Raw genomic sequence first — 22,691 nt, forward strand, 5'->3', positions numbered from 1 at the left:
CACACACACACACACACACACACACACACACAAGCCCCCAGAAGCCATAAACAGCAGGATGAGAGTAGGCCAGAGAGGGGTAATGTCATTACAGATCCCAGTGCTGTACTTTCTATGCAACCCTACCCTGAACCCAACACAGAGTCTGTCAGTGACTGTGTGTGTCTGAGGGGCTAGAGAGCCTAGAGAGGCTGTCACCACAGATTAAAACAGAAACTCTCAATATAATCTCTCCCCATCTCCTACCCCTGCCGTCTCACACTCCCTCCCTCTCTCCCTTCTCTCTATTCCCTCTCTCAGACAACCTTCCCTCAGTCTGATTTGCGTGTGCCTGCATTAATTAGCAGGAGAGTCTAGTGAGTGTGTCTGTGTGTGTGTGTGTGTGTGTGTGTTAGACCAGCGGGAGCAGTGATATGGTTGTGATATGGTTGTGTGTGTGTATGTGTTTATGTGTGTATGTGTGTGTGATGATGATGTGGAAGGAGGTCTAATAGATCTTGACAGGCCTAAACGCCACTGACATGCCCAACTGATTACATTTCCTCTCCATTAACTTTAGAGACACAGCCTGCCTCCCGAATGGCACTCAATTCCTTATTTATTTATCTATATACAGTTGAAGTCGCAAGTTTACATACACTTAGGTTGGAGTCATTAAAACTTCTTTTTCAACCACTCCACACATTTCTTGTTAACAAACTATAATTTAGGCAAGTCGGTTAGGACATCTACTTTGTGCATGACACAAGTAATTTTTCCAACAATTGTTTACAGACAGATTATTTCACTTATAATTCACTGTATCACAATTCCAGTGTGCCTTTAAACAGTTTGGAAAATTCCAGAAAATGATGTCATGGCTTTAGAAGCTTCTGATAGGCTAATTGACATCATTTGAGTCAATTGGAGGTGTACCTGTGGATGTAGCTCAAGGCCTACCTTCAAACTCAGTGCCTCTTTGCTTGACATCATGGGAAAATCAAAAGAAATCAGCCAAGACCTCAGAAAATGAATAGTAGACCTCCACAAGTCTGGTTCATCCTTGGGAGCAATTTCCAAATGCCTGAAGGTACCACATTCATCTATACAAACAATAGTACGCAAGTATAAACACCATGGGACCACTCAGCCGTCATACCGCTCAGGAAGGAGACACGTTCTGTCTCCTAGAGATGAACGTACTTTGGTACGAAAAGTGCAAATCAATCCCAGAACAACAGCAAAGGACCTTGTGAAGATGCTGGAGGAAACAGGTACAAAAGTATCTATATCCACAGTAAAACGAGTCCTATATCAACATAACCTGAAAGGCCGCTCAGCAAGGAAGAAGCCACTGCTCCAAAACCGCCATAAAAAAGCCAGACTATGGTTTGCAATTGCACATGCGGACAAAGATCATACTTTTTGGAGAAATGTCCTCTGGTCTGATGAAACAAAAATAGAACTGTTTGGCCATAATGACCATCGTTATGTTTGGAGGAGAAAGGGGGATGCTTGCAAGCCGAAGAACACCATCCCAACCGTGAAGCACAGGGGGTGGCAGCATCATGCTGTGGGGGTGCTTTGCTGCAGGAGGGACTGGTGCACTTCACAAAATAGATGGCATCGTGAGGAAGGAAAATGATGTGGATATATTGAAGCAACATCTCAAGACATCAGTCAGGAAGTTAAAGCTTGGTCGCAAATGGGTCTTCCAAATGGACAATGACCCCAAGCATACTTCCAAAGTTGTGGCAAAATGGCTTAAGGACAACAAAGTCAAGGTATTGGAGTGGCCCTGACCTCAATCCTATAGAAACAAATGTGGGCAGAACTGAAAAAGCGTGTGCGAGCAAGGAGGCCTACAAACCTGACTCAGTTACACCAGCTCTGTCAGGAGGAATGGGCCAAAATTCACCCAACTTATTGTGGGAAGCTTGTGGAAGGCTACCCGAAACATTTGACCCAAGTTAAACAATTTAAAGGCAATGCTACCAAATACTAATTGAGTGTATGTAAACTTCTGACCCACTGGGAATGTGATGAAAGAAATAAAAGCTGAAATAAATCATTTTCTCTACTATTATTCTGACATTTCATATTCTTAAAATAAAGTGGTGATCCTAACTGACCTAAAACGGGGAATCTTTACTAGGATTAAATGTCAGGAATTGTGAAAAACTGAGTTTAAATGTATTTGGCTAAGGTGTCCGACTTCAACTGTAGGGAATAGGATGCCATTTGCGATGCAACCACACCAGGGTTTCCGTTATGAAAATGGACCAGCAGCATTTTAATTTACCCGACATTTGCAAATTTTACCGTACCCTTAGACCTAATTAGTGCGTCCACCCACGGCGCTCAGAATGACAGAAATCACATTTTGATTATGGTAATCAATGTTAACAGAACATGCAAGTCGAGGATGCAATGACGTATGTCTTTCTTACTGCGCAATTTGAAGATGTTAGAATAACTGTCCACATGTTCTTTTCCCCAGCCAACAAGATGAGTAACGAACAGCAAAATCACTAGCATATGCATTGGCGGCGTGTGAGTTTCAAGTTTGGGGAATCTAATTTTCACCATAAAAATGCACCTTTATAATAAAGCATTCCATGCATCATCACATTTGCAGACTTATGTAAGATAGGCTACTAATCATAATGTGAAGAGCAGATTGGATAGCCAAAATGTAGGCTAATAAGATAACTCAATCACTGTTCGCAAAAAAGACCGTTCAATGCATGGCTGAGCGCGTATAGCGTAGAGGCCTAGGCTATATCAGATATGTTTTTTCTTTCTTTGCACAGGAAAAATGTGGCCTTTTATAAACACGTCATGCAATTCTACTACATTTTACATTTTAGTCATTTAGCAGACGCTCTTATCCAGAGCGACTTACAGTTAGTGAGTGCATACATTTTCATACTGGCCCCCCGTACTACACTTTATATGACTGGAGACATTAGCAGAATATTTTTGAATACGTCAAATTGCAGGGTAGCCTACTCTGCTGACACTGACAAACTGATCAATAAAAACAACGTTGTCCATATAGTAGGCCTATAAGAAGGGGAGACACAAATAGAATATGACGTCCATCTAAACTGGAGGAGGAAATTATTGTCCAACAACTCAACAATGATCTATATGATATTTCCCGCGCGCGCTGCCCAAATTGCTTCCGGTGCATTTCCTTCAGACTGTAGGCAATGCGATTTCAAACAATCCACAACTTGTTTATTTTTTAAGGCTAGGGAAAGCTAATGATCCTCTGTGGCCAAATCATGCTTTAGTAGCCTATTTTGAATGATTGTATTTATTTACGTATAGACAGGAGTAAGCTAATTAGGCTTTATAATTGACTTAGGGAAAACTTAGCTTCCCATAGTTTTATGGATGTCACTGTCACGGTTTCGGCCGAGGCGGCTCCTTCTCCTTGTTCGGGCAGGCTTCGGCGGTCGTCGTCTCCGGAGTACTAGCTGCCACCGTTCGATGTTTCATGTTTGATTGGTTTTGTCTGTTTGTTACACCTGTTTATTGTTAAGTGTTCATTAGGCACCCTATTTAGTTCTCTTGTGTTTGGTCAGGTGTTGTGTGTAATTGTTCGATGTCACGTGTTGTTGTTGGTCCTCTGTTTTGTGCTCTCTGTATTCGTTTTGTTTAAGAGAGTCCTGCACGTTGTGCGTATTTACTTTGGACAGTCCGGTGTGCATATGTTTCGCCTGTGGCCTGTTGCCGTGTTGGCTTGTACTAACGGACTTCACTAAAGACATCTGTTTTTGAATCTCTGTGTCCTGCGTGTGATTCCACGTTCCCTCTACACTCAAACCTGACAGAATTACACACCATCTATATGGAATCAGCAGGGGCACCCGCACCCACCGAGATCATGGAGGAGCGCCTTCGTGGTCAGGAGGATAGAATCAACCAAATCGGGCACGCCCTGGACCGAGTGATGAACACCCTCCATCGATGGGAGACCAGCGGGGTACCCACACCCCCACCTACCGCACCATCACCATCGGTCAGCCCGCCCGTCCAACTACCGGAACCCAGTGGGATTCGGCTCTCGCTCCCGAGGGCGTACGACGGCACCGCTGCCGGGTGTCAGGGGTTCCTGTTACAAGTTGAACTCTACCTTGCCACCGTACACCCGGCGCCCTCGGGACACGAGAGCGTTTCCGCCCTCATCTCCTGTCTCACCGGCAAGGCGTTGGAGTGGGCCAACGCCGAATGGAGGAGAATAGACGCCGCTACTATCACCTATGCGGAGTTCTCCCGCCGCTTCCGTGCAGTGTTCGACCATCCACCAGAGGGGAAGGCGGCGGGGGAGCGTCTATTCTACCTCCGGCAGGGGATGAGGAGTGCTCAGGAGTTTGCACTGGAGTTCCGGACTCTAGCGGCAGATGCAGGGTGGAATGAGCGGGCACTCATAGACCACTTCCGCTGCAGCCTCCGGGAGGACGTCCGCAGAGAGTTGGCGTGCAGGGATACTACACTTTCATTTGACCAGTTGGTTGACATGGCCATTCGGCTGGACACCCTGCTCGCTACCCGCGGACGTCCCAGGTGGGGGTCGCCCATTCCACCCTCCAGCGCCTCCGAGCCGAGCCCGATGGAGCTCGGAGGTGCTGGCGCTAGAGAAAGGAGAAGAAGGAGCCCGAGGGGGGCCGTCCCCTGCACCAACTGTGGCCGTGGAGGGCACACCGCGGCTAGGTGCTGGGGAGGGTCCCCTGGTGGAGGAGACGGCAGACCACACATTGGGGAGTCCTCCCAGGTGAGTAGGCGCCCCACTTACCCAGAGCTTTCTGTCGTACACATAACCATACCTGTTTGTTTTCCACTGGTTGCACCTCGTTCCCAGCATAAGGCGCTAGTAGATTCAGGCGCAGCTGGGAATTTTGTAGATCGCAAATTCTGTGTAGAGTTAGGGATTCCCCTCCTTCCGGTTAATAATCCTTTCCCTGTACATGCCCTAGATAGTCGTCCGTTAGGATCCGGGTTGATTAGGGAGGTCACAGCGCCACTTAGGATGGAGACGCAGGGGGGTCATGAGGAGACGATTCAGCTCTATCTGATCGACTCTCCTGCGTATCCGGTGGTACTGGGGCTTCCCTGGTTGATTACCCATGATCCTACTATTTCGTGGCGAGAGAAGGCTCTTAAAGGGTGGTCTGCTCAGTGTGAGGGGCTATGTCTGGGTGTTTCCGTAGGGGCGACCTCGGTGGAGAGTCCGAACCAGATGCCCGCATTGCACATTCCACCTGAGTATGAGGATTTGGCACTCGTGTTTAGCAAGACAAGAGCGGCACGGTTGCCGCCTCATAGACAGGGGGATTGTGCGATAGACCTCCAGGCAGGAGCTGCGCTCCCGCGGAGCCATGTGTATCCGTTGTCACAGGAGGAGAAGAGGGCAATGGAGACATACATTGCTGAGTCTCTGAGACAGGGATACATACGGCCCTCCACTTCACCCGCGTCCTCGAGCTTCTTTTTTGTGAAGAAAAAGGATGGAGGTTTGCGCCCGTGTATTGATTACCGCGGTCTAAATCAGGTGACTGTGAAATATAGTTATCCACTCCCGCTGATTGCGACTATGACGGAGTCATTACACGGGGCACGGTTCTTCACAAAATTGGACCTCAGGAGCGCATATAACTTGGTGCGCATTAGAGAGGGCGATGAATGGAAGACAGCATTTAGTACTACCTCCGGTCATTACGAGTATCTCGTCATGCCATACGGGTTAATGAATGCTCCATCAGTCTTCCAATCCTTTGTAGATGAGATTTTCCGGGACATGCAGGCGCAGGGAGTAGTGGTGTACATAGACGATATTCTGGTGTACAGTTCTACCCGGGTCGAGCATGTAGCCCTGGTGCGCAGAGTATTGAGGAGATTGTTGGAGCATGACCTGTATGTCAAAGCCGAGAAATGTCTGTTCTTCCAGGAGTCGGTCTCCTTTTTGGGTTATCAGTTGTCTGCGTCAGGGGTGAGGATGGAGGTTGACCGTGTTTCAGCCGTGCGTAATTGGCAAACCCCAACCACGGTTAAAGAGGTGCAGCAGTTCTTGGGTTTTGCGAATTACTACCGGAGGTTTATCCGGGGTTTTGGACAGGTGGCAGCTCCCATAACGTCCCTTCTGAAGGGGGGTCCAGTGCGCTTGCGGTGGTCAGCTGAGGCGGACAGGCTTTTGGGAAACTGAAGGACCTGTTTACCTCGGCTCCAGTGCTGGCGCACCCGGATCCCACTTTACCATTCCAAGTGGAGGTGGACGCGTCTGAAGCCGGTATCGGGGCTGTTCTTTCACAACGGTCCGGCACACCACCTAAACTCCGCCCCTGTGCTTTTTATTCGAAAAAGCTCAGTCCGGCGGAGCGGAATTATGACGTAGGGGACAGGGAGCTGTTAGCCGTGGTACAGGCCCTAAAGGTGTGGAGGCATTGGCTTGAGGGGGCTCAACACCCTTTTCTCATTCTGACTGACCACCGTAACCTGGAATACATTCGGGCAGCTAGGAGACTGAATCCTCGCCAGGCTCGGTGGACTATGTTTCTAGCCCGGTTCGTGTTTAAGATCACTTACATCCCTGGGTCCCAAAACGGGAAGGCAGATGCCCTGTCTCGGCGGTATGACACAGAGGAGAGGTGCGTGGAGCCCACTCCCATACTACCTAAGTCTTGTCTGGTTGCACCGGTGGTATGGGAGGTCGATGCGGAGATCGAGCGGGCATTACGCACCGATCCTAGCCCTCCACAGTGTCCGGTGGGTCGGACGTACGTCCCGCTCGAGGTCCGGGATCGGCTTATTTATTGGGCTCACACGTCACCCTCCTCTGGACATCCAGGTATTGGCCGGACGGTGCACTGCCTTAGTACAAAGTACTGGTGGCCAACGTTAGCCAGGGATGTGAGGATTTATGTCTCCTCCTGCTCAGTGTGTGCCCAGTGTAAGGCGCCCAGACACTTGCCCAGGGGTAAGTTACAACCCCTGCCCGTTCCACAACGACCCTGGTCTCACCTCTCGGTGGATTTTGTTACCGACCTTCCCTCCTCACAGGGGAATACCACCATCCTGGTCGTTGTGGATCGGTTCTCGAAGGCCTGTCGTCTCCTTCCCATGCCGGGTCTTCCTACTGCCCTACAGACCGCTGAGGCTCTATTTACTCACGTCTTCCGGCATTACGGGGTACCCGAGGATATAGTGTCTGATCGAGGCCCCCAGTTTACCTCCAGAGTCTGGAGAGCGTTTATGGAACGGTTGGGGGTTTCGGTGAGCCTTACCTCGGGTTACCACCCGGAGAGTAATGGGCAGGTCGAACGTGTCAACCAGGATGTGGGTAGGTTTCTGAGGTCATATTGCCAGGGCCGGCCGGAGGAGTGGGCGAGATATGTGCCCTGGGCCGAGATGGCACAGAACTCTCTCCGCCACTCCTCCACTAAACTAACCCCTTTCCAGTGTGTGTTAGGGTACCAGCCGGTTCTGGCACCTTGGCATGAGAGCCAGATCGAGGCCCCTGCGGTGGATGAGTGGGTGCGGCGCTCGGAGGAGACGTGGAACGCTGCACACGTCCATCTGCAGCGAGCCATCCGTCGACAGAAGACGAGCGCCGACCTCCACCGCAGTGAGGGGCCAGTGTACGCACCTGGAGATCGAGTCTGGCTCTCAACCAGAAACCTGCCCCTCCGCCTGCCCTGCCGGAAGCTGGGTCGGCGGTTTGTGGGGCCTTTTAAAGTCCTGAGGAGATTGAACGAGGTGTGTTACAGGTTACAACTGCCCATTGATTACAAAAATATTAACCCCTCGTTCCATGTGTCTCTCCTCAGGCCGGTGGTAGCTGGTCCACTCCAGGACTTTGAGATAGAAGAGACTCCTCCGCCCCCGTTGGACATCGAGGGGGCTCCGGCATACACTGTTCGGGCCATCCTAGATTCGAGACGCCGGATGGGGGGTCTCCAATATCTCGTGGAGTGGGAGGGGTACGGCCCGGAGGAGCGGTGCTGGGTGCCGAGGAGGGACATCCTAGACCCGTCTCTTCTGACCGAGTTCCATCGTGGTCATCCTACGCGCCCTGCTCCGCGTCCTCCTGGTCGTCCCCGAGGCCGGGGGCGGTGCACGGCTGGAGCCGCGCGTCAAGGGGGGGGTACTGTCACGGTTTCGGCCGAGGCGGCTCCTTCTCCTTGTTCGGGCAGGCTTCGGCGGTCGTCGTCTCCGGAGTACTAGCTGCCACCGTTCGATGTTTCATGTTTGATTGGTTTTGTCTGTTTGTTACACCTGTTTATTGTTAAGTGTTCATTAGGCACCCTATTTAGTTCTCTTGTGTTTGGTCAGGTGTTGTGTGTAATTGTTCGATGTCACGTGTTGTTGTTGGTCCTCTGTTTTGTGCTCTCTGTATTCGTTTTGTTTAAGAGAGTCCTGCACGTTGTGCGTATTTACTTTGGACAGTCCGGTGTGCGTATGTTTCGCCTGTGGCCTGTTGCCGTGTTGGCTTGTACTAACGGACTTCACTAAAGACATCTGTTTTTGAATCTCTGTGTCCTGCGTGTGATTCCACGTTCCCTCTACACTCAACCCTGACAGTCACGGTGTCAGTGTATGCGGTAGACTGAAGTCAGGCACAGGACACAGAACTCAAGGAAAAAACGTATCTTTACTAAATCACGTAAAGAAACAAGAAGCCTCCACGCAGGGAGGAATAAACCCGCTCACCAACGACATCCGAGAACAAACAACAAACACGCACAGGACACAATGGGAGCCACAGGGTTAAATAGGGGCGGAGTAATCACAAGATGGGCAACAGGTGTGAAACAATCTGACACAACAGGTAGAACATAGAAACATAGAACATAGATCGGCAGCAGCTAGAACTCCGGTGACGACGAACGCCGAAACCTGCCCGAGCAAGGAGGAGGGGCAGCCTCGGCAGAATCGGTGACAATGGATGTGCCGCCTAAGAGCCTATGTCAACCTATTATCCCCCATAGTAAAACAGTTTACCTATTCTATTGGTCAGCTTGTCGAGAAAGAAATACGATAGATCCCAAATACAACCAGTAGGCCTAGGCTACATTAAAAAAAAGTTTAAAAGCAAAGAGTTATTAGCGCACCAATGCACACAAGGCTGCAGCTGCACTCAATCATAATATAGTGGCATATCCATTTGTATCTATCAATCCACTACATTCTCTGTTTTCTTCTGTTAAATGTACTACAATATATCTGAATATTAACATGTTGTTTATGGTAGGAGCTAAGAAGCAAAAGAGAGAAAAGGAGAGGGTTTAACGCACATCCACATTATTCACAGGAGCTGAAGACTTTGAGAGCAGCGCACATTCCCTTTTCTTTTTTCCAACTCTTCCTGCCTCTCTCTCAAACACACACATTATGAGTTCAAATAAGGATAAGGCTACATAAACTAATACTCTAAACATGTCGACAGACAGACAGACAGACAGGCAGCAGCCACCCATGCAACAATAACTGCACTGGATGGCTGAAGGAATGCTTTCAAAACGATAATATCAACTGATGATTAACACACACCAGTGCTCGCAAAGGCACACACTCGACACAAACAGACAAACACACACAGGAACGTACACACACACATACACAGGCACACAGGAATGCACGCAGACACAAGCGCCCACACATTCATGACTTTCTGGGAGGCAGGTGAAAAATTCAACATCCCTCATCTATCCATCCAAATAGGGATGGAGAGAGGAAAGGAAGGAAAAACAGGAAGAGAGATAAAATAGAGAAGAGTAAAAAAGAAGTACACACACACACACACACACACACACACACAAACACAGACACATAGACATGCAGGGTAATCATAGTGCACCAACGAGCCAAACTCCTAATCCTCACTCCCCCTCACTGGCATTCCTTACATACTTGTAGAGGTCTGCATGGCACGGCCTGGTGTTTCTCATTCAGTCGGACACACAGACATATAATCAGAACCAGACCCAGTCAGAAGGCTAAACCCCTTCTACACACACACACACCCCCGCTGGATGTTGTGCGTGGTACCTTGACTAGAGTTCATGTTGAACTCTGAACTGTATCTGGCTCTGCGGTAGCTCTGCGGTCACTAACCGTCTCCAGCACTCACATCACCTCTCACTGACCGTGAAAAGACCACTGTGACCTTCCTGTTACTCCAGCATGGTCCAACTGCTGTGATCATACCTCAAAACAGAAACAGCCCAGGGCAGAGAGAGAACATGAAGCAGTCTCAGAGAAAAACATAGAAAGAGGAGAGAACGTATGGAGGAATGAAGGAGAAAAGAGAGGGGTGTTTTAGGTTGGGTCTACTAATCAGACATGTGGAATGTTTGTGTTTGACAGGAGTCCCTCCCTCCTCTTTTAGGTAGTTCTCCTGAGAGAGAGAGAGACACAGAGAGAGCGAGAGAGAGGGGGGGGGGACAGAGAAAGAGAGATTTAATTGAATTGAATTGAGAGAGAGAGAGAGAGAGAGAGAGAGAGAGAGAGAGAGAGAGAGAGAGAGAGAGAGAGAGAGAGCGAGAGGGAACGATAAGGAGAGAGAGACAGAGAGAGAAGTGGGGAGTGATAGGGAGCGAGAGAGAGACAGAGAGACAGAGAGACAGAGAGAGAGAGAGAGAGAGCGAGAGAGAGAGAGAGAGAGGGAGAGAGAGAGAGAGAGAGAGAGAGAGAGAGAGAGAGAGAGAGAAAGAGAGAGTGAGCGATAGGGAGAGAGAGAACGAAAGAGAGGGGGGGAGCAATAGGGAGAGAGAGACATAGGTAGAGAGAGAGAGAGGGAGAGAGATTGAATTGAGAGAGAGAGAGAGGGAGAGACAGAGAGAAAGAGAGACAAAGAGCGAGAGATAGATAGAGAGAGAGAGAGCGAGAGGGAACGATAAGGAGAGAGAGACAGAGAGAGAAGTGGGGAGTGATAGGGAGCGAGAGAGAGACAGAGAGAGAGAGAGACAGAGAGACACAGAGAGACACAGAGAGAGACAGAGAGAGACAGAGACAGAGAGAGAGAGAGACAGAGACAGAGACAGAGAGAGACAGAGAGACAGAGAGACAGAGAGAGAGAGAGAGAGAGAGAGAGAGAGAGAGAGAGAGAGAGAGAGAGAGAGAGAGAGAGCTCTCTGTATCCAGTTCCCAAAATATGCAGCAGACAGAGACAGTGATGTATGGGGTTGAGCATAACTGGGGCAGTCCCCCACACAGAGAAAAGAGGGAGAGCAGAAAGAGAGAAGAAAGAGAGAACAGAGAGGAGTGAGATAGTGAGATAGTGTGGTCAGGCATGAATAAAATCTGTGTATTCTGCTTCCCAGGAGTCAGTGCAGTTGTGTGTGGAATTTCCATGTGTGAATGAATTGAGATGATGCCACTGCACAACACACTGACTAGTGACCACTATATGACCGTAACACAATCCCTCTCTCTATTTCTCTCTCTCGCTCTATGTCTGTCTGTTTCTGTCTCTCTCACACACACTCTGTCTATCACCGGGAAGGAGGAGTAGGGTTTGAGTCAACCAGCCTTCACTCCACTCCCCTAGTCTCTGTCAGCAGGGTGGTCAGGTGAATCATTGACCATAAATACACAGACACAAGGACAGTCATAATCACACATCAAACAGTCAGTTCCACATTATCTCCAAAAACAGCACCAAAACTCCCATGTCTATTTCTAAAGAGTGCTGTGGTCAACTGACTCTGCTTCCCGCTTCCCCATACAGTGTGGTGAATCAGAAAAAGTCTGCATTGACCGGAGAGTGACCACTGGCTGACCACCATGTCCAAACAAACAAGCTGACCAAACAGGCGAGCCAATCCCCCATAACCTAGACAGACAGCTCAATCAGCCAATCAACTAATGCTTAGGTCGGGCTGAGAATGAGAGTCCAGTCTATGAGGCAGCAGTGATCATCATGGGTCAGCAAAATAGAGATATAACCTATTCACCAGCCAGGAATGCCAGATCACAACTAGAAACAACAAACACAGAGAAGAACTGGAAGATGTGCATACAAAGACCGTAGGATGTGGCCCACATGTGGAGCGTCTATGAACTTTCCCCCATCCCTGATGCACATATCTCTCGTTCCATCTTTTTAGTCTTATCTCTCCATCTCCTAACCCCTCTCTTTCTCCCTCACCGAACCTCCACTACATCCTAGCCCCTCTCTCCACCCCTAAACCCTTTCATCACTCTACCCCTCATCCTAGCCCCTCTCTACACCCCTAAACCCTTTCATTACTCTACCCCTCATCCTAGCCCCTCTCTACACTCCTAAACCCTTTCATTACTCCACCCCTGACCCTAGCCCCTCTCTACACTCCTAAACCCTTTCATCACTCTACCCCTCATCCTAGCCCCTCTCTACACCCCTAAACCCTTTCATCACTCTACCCCTCATCCTAGCCCCTCTCTCCACCCCTAAACCCTTTCATTACTCCACCCCTGACCCTAGCCCCTCTCTACACTCCTAAACCCTTTCATCACTCTACCCCTCATCCTAGCCCCTCTCTCCACCCCTAATGTCACGATCGTCTGAAGGAGGAGACCAATGCGCAGCGTTGCGAGTGAACATGATGACTTTATTAACTTAAAGCAACCACGAAGAAAACAACAAATGACGATACGTGAAGTTCTAAACTGAAATACGACTAACAGCAACAAAGAAACAATAACCCACAACACAAAGGAGAAAACACACAGAATATATATGGCTCCCAATCAGAGATAACGAGCCGACAGCTGACACTCGTTACCTCCGATTGGGAGTCATCGACCAATCACCACCTGACACAAACAAAAATGAAACTCACCCATCCCCAACACCACCAAATGAAATACACCCAAACACATGAAAATGAACAACCCTGGCTCAATTATAAGCGTCCATAGAGCCAGAGTGTCACAGTACCCCCCCCTAAAGGTGCGAACTCCGGGCGCACCAACATCAGGACTAGGGGAGGGTCTGGGTGGGCGTCTGTCCATGGTGGCGGCTCTGGCCCCGGTCGTGATCCCCACCCCACCACAGTCACAACCTGCTTCGGTAGCCTCCTCCCAATGACCACCCTCCACCTAACCCCACCTGGACTAAGGGGCAACCCCGGACTAAGGGGCAGCATCGGCCTAAGGGGCAGCACCGGGATAAGGGGCAGCACCGGGATAAGGGGCAGCACCGGGACAAGGGGCAGCACCGGACTACGGGGCAGTACCGGACTAAGGGGCAGTACAGGACTAAGGGGCAGCACCGGGCTAAGGGGCAGTACCGGACTACGGGGCAGCACCGGGCTAAGGGGCGGCACCGGACTCAGGGGCAGCACCGGACTAAGGGGCAGCACCGGGCTAAAGGGCAGCACCGGACTAAGGGGCAGCACCGGACTAAGGGGCAGTACCGGACTACGGGGCAGCACCGGGCTAAGGGGCAGCACCTGACTAGATGGCGGATCCTGGCTGGCTGGCTCTGGCGGATCCTGGCGGGACGGCTCTGGCGGATCCTGGCGGGACGGCTCTGGCGGATCCTGGCGGGACGGCTCTGGCGGATCCAGGCTGGACGGCTCTGGCGGATCCTGGCGGGACGGCTCTGGCGGATCCTGGCGGGACGGCTCTGGCGGATCCTGGCTGGACGGCTCTGGCGGATCCTGGCTGGACGGCTCTGGCGGATCCTGGCTGGACGGCTCTGGCGGATCCTGGCTGGCTGACGGATCTGGCTGCTCATGGCTGGCTGATGGATCTGGCTGCTCATGGCTGGCTGACGGATCTGGCTGCTCATGGCTGGCTGACGGATCTGGCTGCTCATGGCTGGCTGACGGATCTGGCTGCTCATGGCTGGCTGACGGATCTGGCTGCTCATGGCTGGCTGACGGATCTGGCTGCTCATGGCTGGCTGACAGATCTGGCTGCTCATGGCTGGCTGACGGATCTGGCTGCTCATGGCTGGCTGACGGATCTGGCTGCTCATGGCTGGCTGACGGATCTGGCTGCTCATGGCTGGCTGACGGGTCTGGCTGCTCATGGCTGGCTGACGGATCTGGCTGCTCATGGCTGGCTGACGGATCTGGCTGCTCATGGCTGGCTGACGGATCTGGCTGCTCATGGCTGGCTGACGGATCTGGCTGCTCATGGCTGGCTGACGGGTCTGGCTGCTCATTGCTGGTTGACAGATCTGGCTGCTCATGGCTGGCTGATGGTGCTGGCTGGGAGGCTGGCGGTGGAGGCGGACCCCAGCCTCGGATTGCAGTCATCACCTCCAGCAGGGCGGCTCCCATCTGCAGGAGCTGCTCTTTCTGGTTCCGAACCTGAGCTTCCAGTCTAGTATGGGCTGCGTCGGCTCCTGCTGATTCCATAGCAGGTGTATGATTCTGTCTGGCGGAAGGCTCTAGCGGCTCCTGTCTGGCGGAAGGCACTAGCGGCTCCGATCTGGCGGACGGCTCTGAAGGCTCATGGCAGACGGGCGGCTTATGCAGCGCTTGACAGACGGGCAGTTCAGACGCCATAGGGCCGACGGGCAGTTCAGGCGCCGTTGGGCAGACGGCCAGTTCAGGCGCCGTTGGGCAGACGGCAGACTCTGGCCGACTGGTGACGCACCCCGTAGGATTCGTGCGTGGAGCAGGAACAGGCCGGGCTGGGCTGGCGACGCGCACCTTATCCCTGGTGCGAGTGGCCGGAACAGGCCGGGCCGGGCTGGCGACGCACCTCGTGGACCTGGTGCGTGGAGTAGGAACAGACCGGTCCGTACCGGGAACACCCACCACTGGCCTTAACTGGGGATCAAGAACGGACCGGACCAGACTGGTAACACACTTCAGTCTCTCATGCCGTGCCACAACAACTTCCCTCCCTCTACTCGCCAATGGCTCCCGTAATCCGATAGCCTTCTCTCCAGCTCTCCCTGTGGCAGCCTCCTGCTGCCCAGGCGCCCAAGCCATGTGCCCCCCCCAAAAAATTTTTTGGGGAGTAACCACGGGCTTCCAGCCTCGACTCCGCGCTTCCTCTTCATACCACCTCCTCTCGGCTGCAGCTGCCTCCAGCTCTTCACGAGGGCGGTGATATTCCTCCTCATACCACCTCCTCTCGGCTGCAGCTGCCTCCAGCTCTTCACGAGGGCGGTGATATTCCTCCGGTTGTGCCCAAGGACCCTTTCCAGCCCGAATCTCCTCCCATGTCCAAAAATCCTTAGGAGGCGTCCATAACTCCTGTGTAGGTAGGTCCTGTTGCCGCTTGTTACGCTGCTTGGTCCTTTTGTGGTGGGTTATTCTGTCACGATCGTCTGAAGGAGGAGACCAATGCGCAGCGTTGCGAGTGAACATGATGACTTTATTAACTTAAAGCAACCACGAAGAAAACAACAAATGACGATACGTGACGTTCTAAACTGAAATACGACTAACAGCAACAAAGAAACAATAACCCACAACACAAAGGAGAAAACACACAGAATATATATGGCTCCCAATCAGAGATAACGAGCCGACAGCTGACACTCGTTACCTCCGATTGGGAGTCATCGACCAATCACCACCTGACACAAACAAAAATGAAACTCACCCATCCCCAACACCACCAAATGAAATACACCCAAACACATGAAAATGAACAACCCTGGCTCAATTATAAGCGTCCATAGAGCCAGAGTGTCACACCTAAACCCTTTCATTACTCCACCCCTGACCCTAGCCCCTCTCTACACTCCTAAACCCTTTCATCACTCTACCCCTCATCCTAGCCCCTCTCTACACCCCTAAACCCTTTTATCCGTCCATGCCTCCCTCCATCCCCCCTCCTTATGATTTAAATTATGTCTCCTCTCCATCCCTTCATTAATAATTGACTATCTTCCTCCTGCTCCAATTAAATAATTAACTAAGCCTCCAGCTGTCTGTACCCCAGGGCAGTCTGTCTGTGACCCTCTATCTGTCTGTCTGTCTCTGTCACTGTGTGTGTGTGTGTGTGTGTGTGTGTGTGTGTGTGTGTGTGTGTGTGTACATACGGTTGCAAAGCTACCGGTCATTTACCAAAGTTAACAAAACTTTAGTAATGTTGGCAATTAACAGAAAAGCTATGGCAATCTATCGTAACTTTGGTAATTTATTCTTGAAGAACTTGTTAAAAATGTATTCATATATAGTATTCCTTTTTATATCTGTGTCCATATTTTCAATGAGTTTCTAGAAGACAGACCATGGTTAAAGAGAAAATAGCCTAATTAATGACAAAAGCATCTAATCATCAATGGCATGATTTAACTCAACTCCTCCAACTATTGACTTTTCTTCACAACTGCCAGTTTGAGGCCATAACATTGTCAACAAATACATATTGACAATTGTATTTAATTATTTCATATATTTTACATGTGATAAGGCCACGCTGAGATTCAGAGATAATTACAGACACCTGCGATAATTTGAAGTACCCAAAAGGGCCACTAGATGTCTTGTGATAGATTACATAAAATCCTTGAAGGATCCCAAATTCTGGTAGCTTACTGGTAAGTTTTAAGTAATATACAGTCGTGGTCAAAAGTTTTGAGAATGACACATATATTAATTATCACAAAGTCTGCTGCCTCAGTTTTTATGATGGCAATTTGCATATACTCCAGAATGTTATGAAGAGTGATCAGATGAATTAATTGCAAAGTCCCTCTTTGCCATGAAAATGAACTTAATCCCCAAAAAACATTTCCACTGCATTTCAGCCCTCCCACAAAAGGACCAGCTGACATCATGTCAGTGATTCTCTCGTTAACACAGGTGAGACTGTTGACGAGGACAAGGCTGGAGATCACTCTGTCATGCTGATTGAGTTAGAATAACAGACTGGAAGCTTTAAAAGGAGGGTGGTGCTTGAAATCATTGTTCTTCCTCTGTTAGCCATGGTTACCTGCAAGGAAACACATGCCGTCATCATTGCTTTGCACAAAAAGGGCTTCACAGGCAAGGATATTGCTGCTAGTAAGATTGTACCTAAAATCAACCATTTATCGGATCATCAAGAACTTCAAGGAGAGATGTTCAATTGTTGTGAAGAAGGCTTCAGGGCACCCAAGAAAGTCCAGCAAGCACCAGGACCGTCTCTTAAAGTTGATTCAGCTGCGGGATCGGGGCACCACCAGTGAAAAGCTTGCTCAGGAATGGCAGCAGGCAGGTGTGAGTGCATCTGCACGCACAGTGAGGCGAAGACTTTTGGAGGATGGTCTGGTGTCAAGAAGGGCAGTGAGGAAGCCACTTCTCTCCAGAAAAAACATCAGGGACAGACTGATATTCTGCAAAAGGTACAGGGATTGGACTGCTGAGGACTGGGGTAAAGTCATTTTCTCTGATGAATCCCCTTTCCGATTGTTTGGGGCATCCAGAAAAAAGCTTGTCCGGAGAAGACAAGGTGAGCACTACCATCAGTCCTGTGTCAGTATGAAAATGTATGCACTCACTAACTGTAAGTCGCTCTGGATAAGAGTGTCTGCTAAATGACTAAAATGTAAAATTGTAATGCCAACAGTAAAGCATCCTGAGACCATTCATGTGTGGGGTTGCTTCTCAGCTAAGGGAGTTGGCTCACTCCCAATTTTGCCTAAGAACACAGCCATGAATAAAGAATGGTACCAACACATCCTCTGAGAGCAACTTCTCCCAACCATCCAAGAACAGTTTGGTGACGAACAATGCCTTTTCCAGCATGATGGAGCACCTTGCCATAAGGCAAAAGTGATAACTAAGTGGCTCAGGGAACAAAACATCGACATTTTGGGTCCATGGCCAGGAAACTCCCGAGACCTTAATCCCATTGAGAACTTGTGGTCAATCCTCAAGAGGCGGGTGGACAAACAAAAACCCACAAATTCTGACAAACTCCAAGCATTGATTACGCAAGAATGGGCTGCCATCAGTCAGGATGTGGCCCAGAAGTTAATTGACAGCATGCCAGGGCGGATTGCAGAGGTCTTGAAAAATAAGGGTCAACACTGCAAATATTGACTCTTTGCATAAACTTAATGTGATTGTCAATAAAAGCCTTTGACACGTATGGAATGCTTGTAATTATACTTCAGTATACCATAGTAACATCTGACAAAAATATCTAAAAACACTGAAGCAGCAAAGTTTGTGAAGACCAATACTTGTGTCATTCTCAAAACCTTTCACCACGACTGTACACTCCCTTTTCAACCCTATGTGTACAACACCTAATGGCTAATGTCCTGATACAAAGAACAGAGGAAGTGAATCAGCAGGACAATCAAAAGATCATTAAGCACAGGTGATATCGTACTAAATCTAAATCCAGTCAGACGTGGTATGTCGTGCCCTGGTGTGAAATTCTAATGGGAGAGACAGGAAAGGGGGATCTCTCTCTCTCGCTCTCTCGCTCTCTCTCCCTGTCAGAACACTAGCTTGCAAGAGTTTGACAGCTTCACAGGAGCCAATGAAAAGTAAATAAAACAAATAGTCAACAGACTACAGACTAGAACAGGACATCCAGCACAATAAACTGTTAATTAACCATCCTGAACACACAGACTCACAGCTAGGTCTGCCTCGGTATGCCGCACAGCTTAGTAAGACTCACTCACACACACACACCCGGAGTGGATCACCCTGTCTGTACACAGACATAGGTAATTGATCAGAGGATGGATATAGGCTAGCCAGATCAATCTCATTGATCACACACTGTTTCATCAGCATGTGGAGAGTGTGTGTGGGGAAACACCCACTTTGTGTGTTTGTGTGTGTCAATGAGTGTGTGTGGGGAAACACCAACTATGTGTGTGACGAGGCAGACGGTTTCAGCCCCCTCCCCCACACTGGCCCCGACCCTCACGTCATCTCCCTGATACTCACCTAACCCTCCCCCTACCTCAGTGCTCATAATGAAAAACTCCTCCATACTGTTGCATTGTGCATACTCTACCCACTGACTGTGAGTGTGTGTGTGCGTTTGACGTGTGTGCATCTGTGTGTGTTTATGTGTTCACACAGACAGGTGTTTGTGTGTGAGACATACCAGTGAGGAGTGCTTGTCCCTCTCTCAGCTCCTTGTCCACGGCAATACTGTACTCCTCCTGGGAGAAGCCTTGTGTGCACGGCAACGACCCCTGCCTCCGTGGCAACGACCCCACAGCCCCTCCGCCATGCACAGCAACCTGGAAAACAGAGAATTAGAACAGAAGGCTGTGAACTACAATAATCAATATAATCCTAGAGGGGTTACATGTACTTTAAAATGTATGCACTATAAACTGCTTTGTAAAAATTGTCTGCTGAGGAGCTTATATTAATAGAGATAACAATGTAATAACCACTAATAAATATTATGATAGGCAAGAGAAGAGACATATTAACCAGCTTCAAATGCAATATAATATAGGCTGCATAAAAGAGACATATTCTAAATGTAACATAACAATATATAGGACTATAACTGCATCAAATAAGATCAACAATGATGGCACATTAGGAGGGGCTCTGCTCAGTCGCAGAGACAGAAGGCCACTTCTCTATGCCCCACTCCCTGCCCCCCTCACAGAGCGGCACAATGGCATCTGTCACTCAGGCAGGTGATTAGAGTAATGAGGGTAAGGGTTAGCGGGTGGCATGATTAGCCTGTCGGCATCCCAAATGGCACCCTATTCCGTATAGTGCTCTACTTTTGACCAGGGTGCCATTTGGGATCCAGACCCTGCTACTACAGCACTTAAGAAGGTAAACACACCCTCCACCTTCACCCTCGTGGTGATCACAGATCTGACATGGCTATATATAGGTGAACCCCTTGCTTGCTTTCACCTATAAGATGGTTTTCAGATCAGTCATTAGTTCAATGGAGATATGAAGGAATAGGGTATCTCAGAAGTATTCAAACATCAGTGTGAGAGCAGAACACTACATGTTGAGACGGAGCTGAGACCAAACCAGCAACATTATAGATCGGTGTGTGTGATTGTGTCAAAAACCGGTAACCCTTCCATTACCCCGACTAACCTGTACCCCTGCGCATTGACTCGATACCAGTACACCCTGTATATAGCCTCGCTATTGTTTTTTATTGTGTTACTTTTTATTTTATTTTTTACTTTATTTTATTTAGTAAATATTTTCTTAACTCTATTTCTTGAACTGCATTGTTGGTTAAGGGCTTGTAAGTAAGCATTTCACAGTAAGGTCTAACACCTGTTGTATTCGGGGCATGTGACAAATACAATTTCATTTGGAATTTCATTTGATGTGAATTTACTCATTCATCTCATTCAATTCTAATCAATTCTAATCTGCAAACTCTCTGCAATCACTCTATTTATTTGCTTCTCTGTTGCTTATCTTACTTTACTACATAAAACGTCTGTAGACATGTTTCAAATACCTATACTGTGCTAAATGAATACATTAACACAATGAATATGCAAAACCAAACGGGTTGGGTAGCCTATTGAACATGCTTTGAGGGGATGGGGGTAGCTTTCGACACAAACCGGGTGAATAAATATTGTTACATCCCAGTGTTTACTGGCACTAACATAACCGCGAGCTGAAATATAATAAACTGTAGCCTACTCGATAGGCATGATAAATCTGTTCAGTCAGTGTCCTCCTCATTTAACAACTCGATAGGCATGATAAATCTGTCCAGCGTCCTCATTTCATAACGTGTTAGCGATGTGAACACTAATTCAACATTCAACAACATCCACCCTGCTCGGGTGATTGACAGACTGCCTGACCGCCTCAGCCCAACTAGACCACGGCTTTGCTGTTGGCATGGGACTGACCCTAACCTGAGACTCGGGTCATCTCTGTTAATTTAATATTGGTTATCAAATTAGGTTATGGTGTAGCCAACGGACTAAAAAACAATAGGCTATCCCTGTAAGTGTGTGTTTGCGCGTATTTGTGTGCGTGCGTGTACGGTGCATGTGTGTTGCTGCATTAGCATCTCTAAATACCATTCTGATTTGTGTTGCGGCAACTGGCGATTGTCCGGCGGCTACTTTAATGTCCGTAAATTGTTACTCTTGTTGTTGAGCCGTAGCCTACACATCCGATTCAGTGCATGGGTGCAACTTCAGCCTGGTGACTCGTCTACACAATTATAACCGTAACAGCATTCCATATAGGCTAGAAGTCTGTTTCTTTTTACACCCGTCCCACAACACCGCGTAGCCTATAGATTCTGAATTATGGGAGAATACATAGTAGACAAATCTGTCCCTGTGGGCAAAAACTGGTTGAATCAACGTTCTTTATGTCATTTCAACAACAAAAATTAAATGAGATGTTGAATCAACGTGGCAAACTGATTGGATTTGAAAAAAGTCCTCAACGTAAAGGAATTGCATCTTTTTTTCACTCAACTTTTAACCTAAATCCAATGACATGGTGACATTTTTTGTTGATTTCACGTTGAATTCACGTTAGTTGACAACTCAACCAAATGTAAATGAACTAGGCGTCGAACTAGCTCGATTAGGAAATTCGGTAAATAACTACCATCATCGAAGAGCAGTTCAAACTTCAAGTGTAGACTACTAGAACCAATAGGCTACCCTATTACCGCAAGCTCGCGTGTTAGACCGATATTCTTATTACAAGAACATATGTATTTTAGCATAACGCAATGCTCAAATAGGCAACATTTGAGCGAGATTTTAATGCATAGTCTAAAATCAATACAAGCCAACGACCTAATATGGAGGCAAAGTAGAGAGAAATAAATGCAGTCTGTCCCCGCAGACGGAGTCAAAGAGAGCCAACCCGTCAGACCACGTCCCACCACCACACACACCACTCCGTCAACCAACGCAGCGGCTTCTTACCTGCACAGCTGCCAGTAGCATCAACAGAGCGCCCGCGGTAAGAAACATTATTACAATTCCTGCTTCGAATACGTTGTGAAAAGTCCCTCTCTCTTCGCGGTCCAATTGGAGAATGCCCACTAGGAAATGGGCGACAGCGGCATGTAGAAGGTAGCCTCTTCTCTCTCTTCTCCGTCCCTGCTCTGTTCTGTGCTATGCTGCTGATCGGAGTGCACTCTTGACTGGTACTGAGGCTGAATTACTGACTACCAGTCGGAGCGACCAACAACACGGGCCTCCTTGTCTCTACCTAGCGGACAACATCAAATATGGCAGGAATCACACAAAAATTGAATTTCTCTCCCACGTTTTCCTCTCTCTCCTTCACTCCGGGTCGAGAATGACAGACCACGCCCTCCTGTACAACCAAATGACAGTCCGCCCCATTATCCATACTGGCCACTTTAAGAAATGGAACACTAGTCAATTTAATAATGTTTACATATCTTGCATTACACATCTCATATGTATATACTGTATTCTATAATATTCTACTGTATCTTAGTCTATGCCGCTCTGTCATTGCTTGTCCATATACAGTTGAAGTCGGAAGTTTACATACACATTTTACATTACATTTTAGTCATTTAGCAGACGCTCTTATCCAGAGCGACTTACAGTTAGTGAGTGCATACATAATTTTTTTAATTTTTTCATACTGGCCCCCCGTGGGAAACGAACCCACAACTCTGGCTTTGCAAACGCCATGCTCTACCAACTGAGCTACATCCCTGCTGGCCATTCCCTCCCCTACCCTGGACGACGCTGGGCCAATTGTGTGCCGCCCCGTGGGTCTCCCGAATACATTTAAAATCAGTTTTTCACAATTCCTGACATATAATCCTAGTAAAAA

At 48.7% G+C, this 22,691-nt stretch overlaps 1 protein-coding gene across 1 annotated transcript in view; it reads right to left on the bottom strand.

Annotated features, from left to right (window-relative positions):
• Positions 1–22,003, bottom strand: part of cdh2 (cadherin 2, type 1, N-cadherin (neuronal)) — a gene marked incomplete at its 3' end in the record, with an annotated part of 77,288 nt that extends 55,285 nt beyond the window's left edge. The window contains exons 1-2 of the mRNA XM_084162940.1: positions 21,800–22,003; positions 18,994–19,132 (exon numbers count right to left, since the gene is read on the bottom strand). Of these exons, the coding sequence (XP_084019066.1) occupies positions 18,994–19,132; positions 21,800–21,847 (187 nt within the window). The 5' untranslated portion in view covers positions 21,848–22,003. The remainder of the gene's footprint in view (positions 1–18,993; positions 19,133–21,799) is intronic.
• Between the last annotated feature and the right edge of the window lie 688 nt (positions 22,004–22,691).

The sequence above is a fragment of the Coregonus lavaretus genome (assembly GCF_964263955.1).
Source record: "Coregonus lavaretus genome assembly, chromosome: 6".
Lineage (NCBI taxonomy): Eukaryota > Metazoa > Chordata > Actinopteri > Salmoniformes > Salmonidae > Coregonus > Coregonus lavaretus.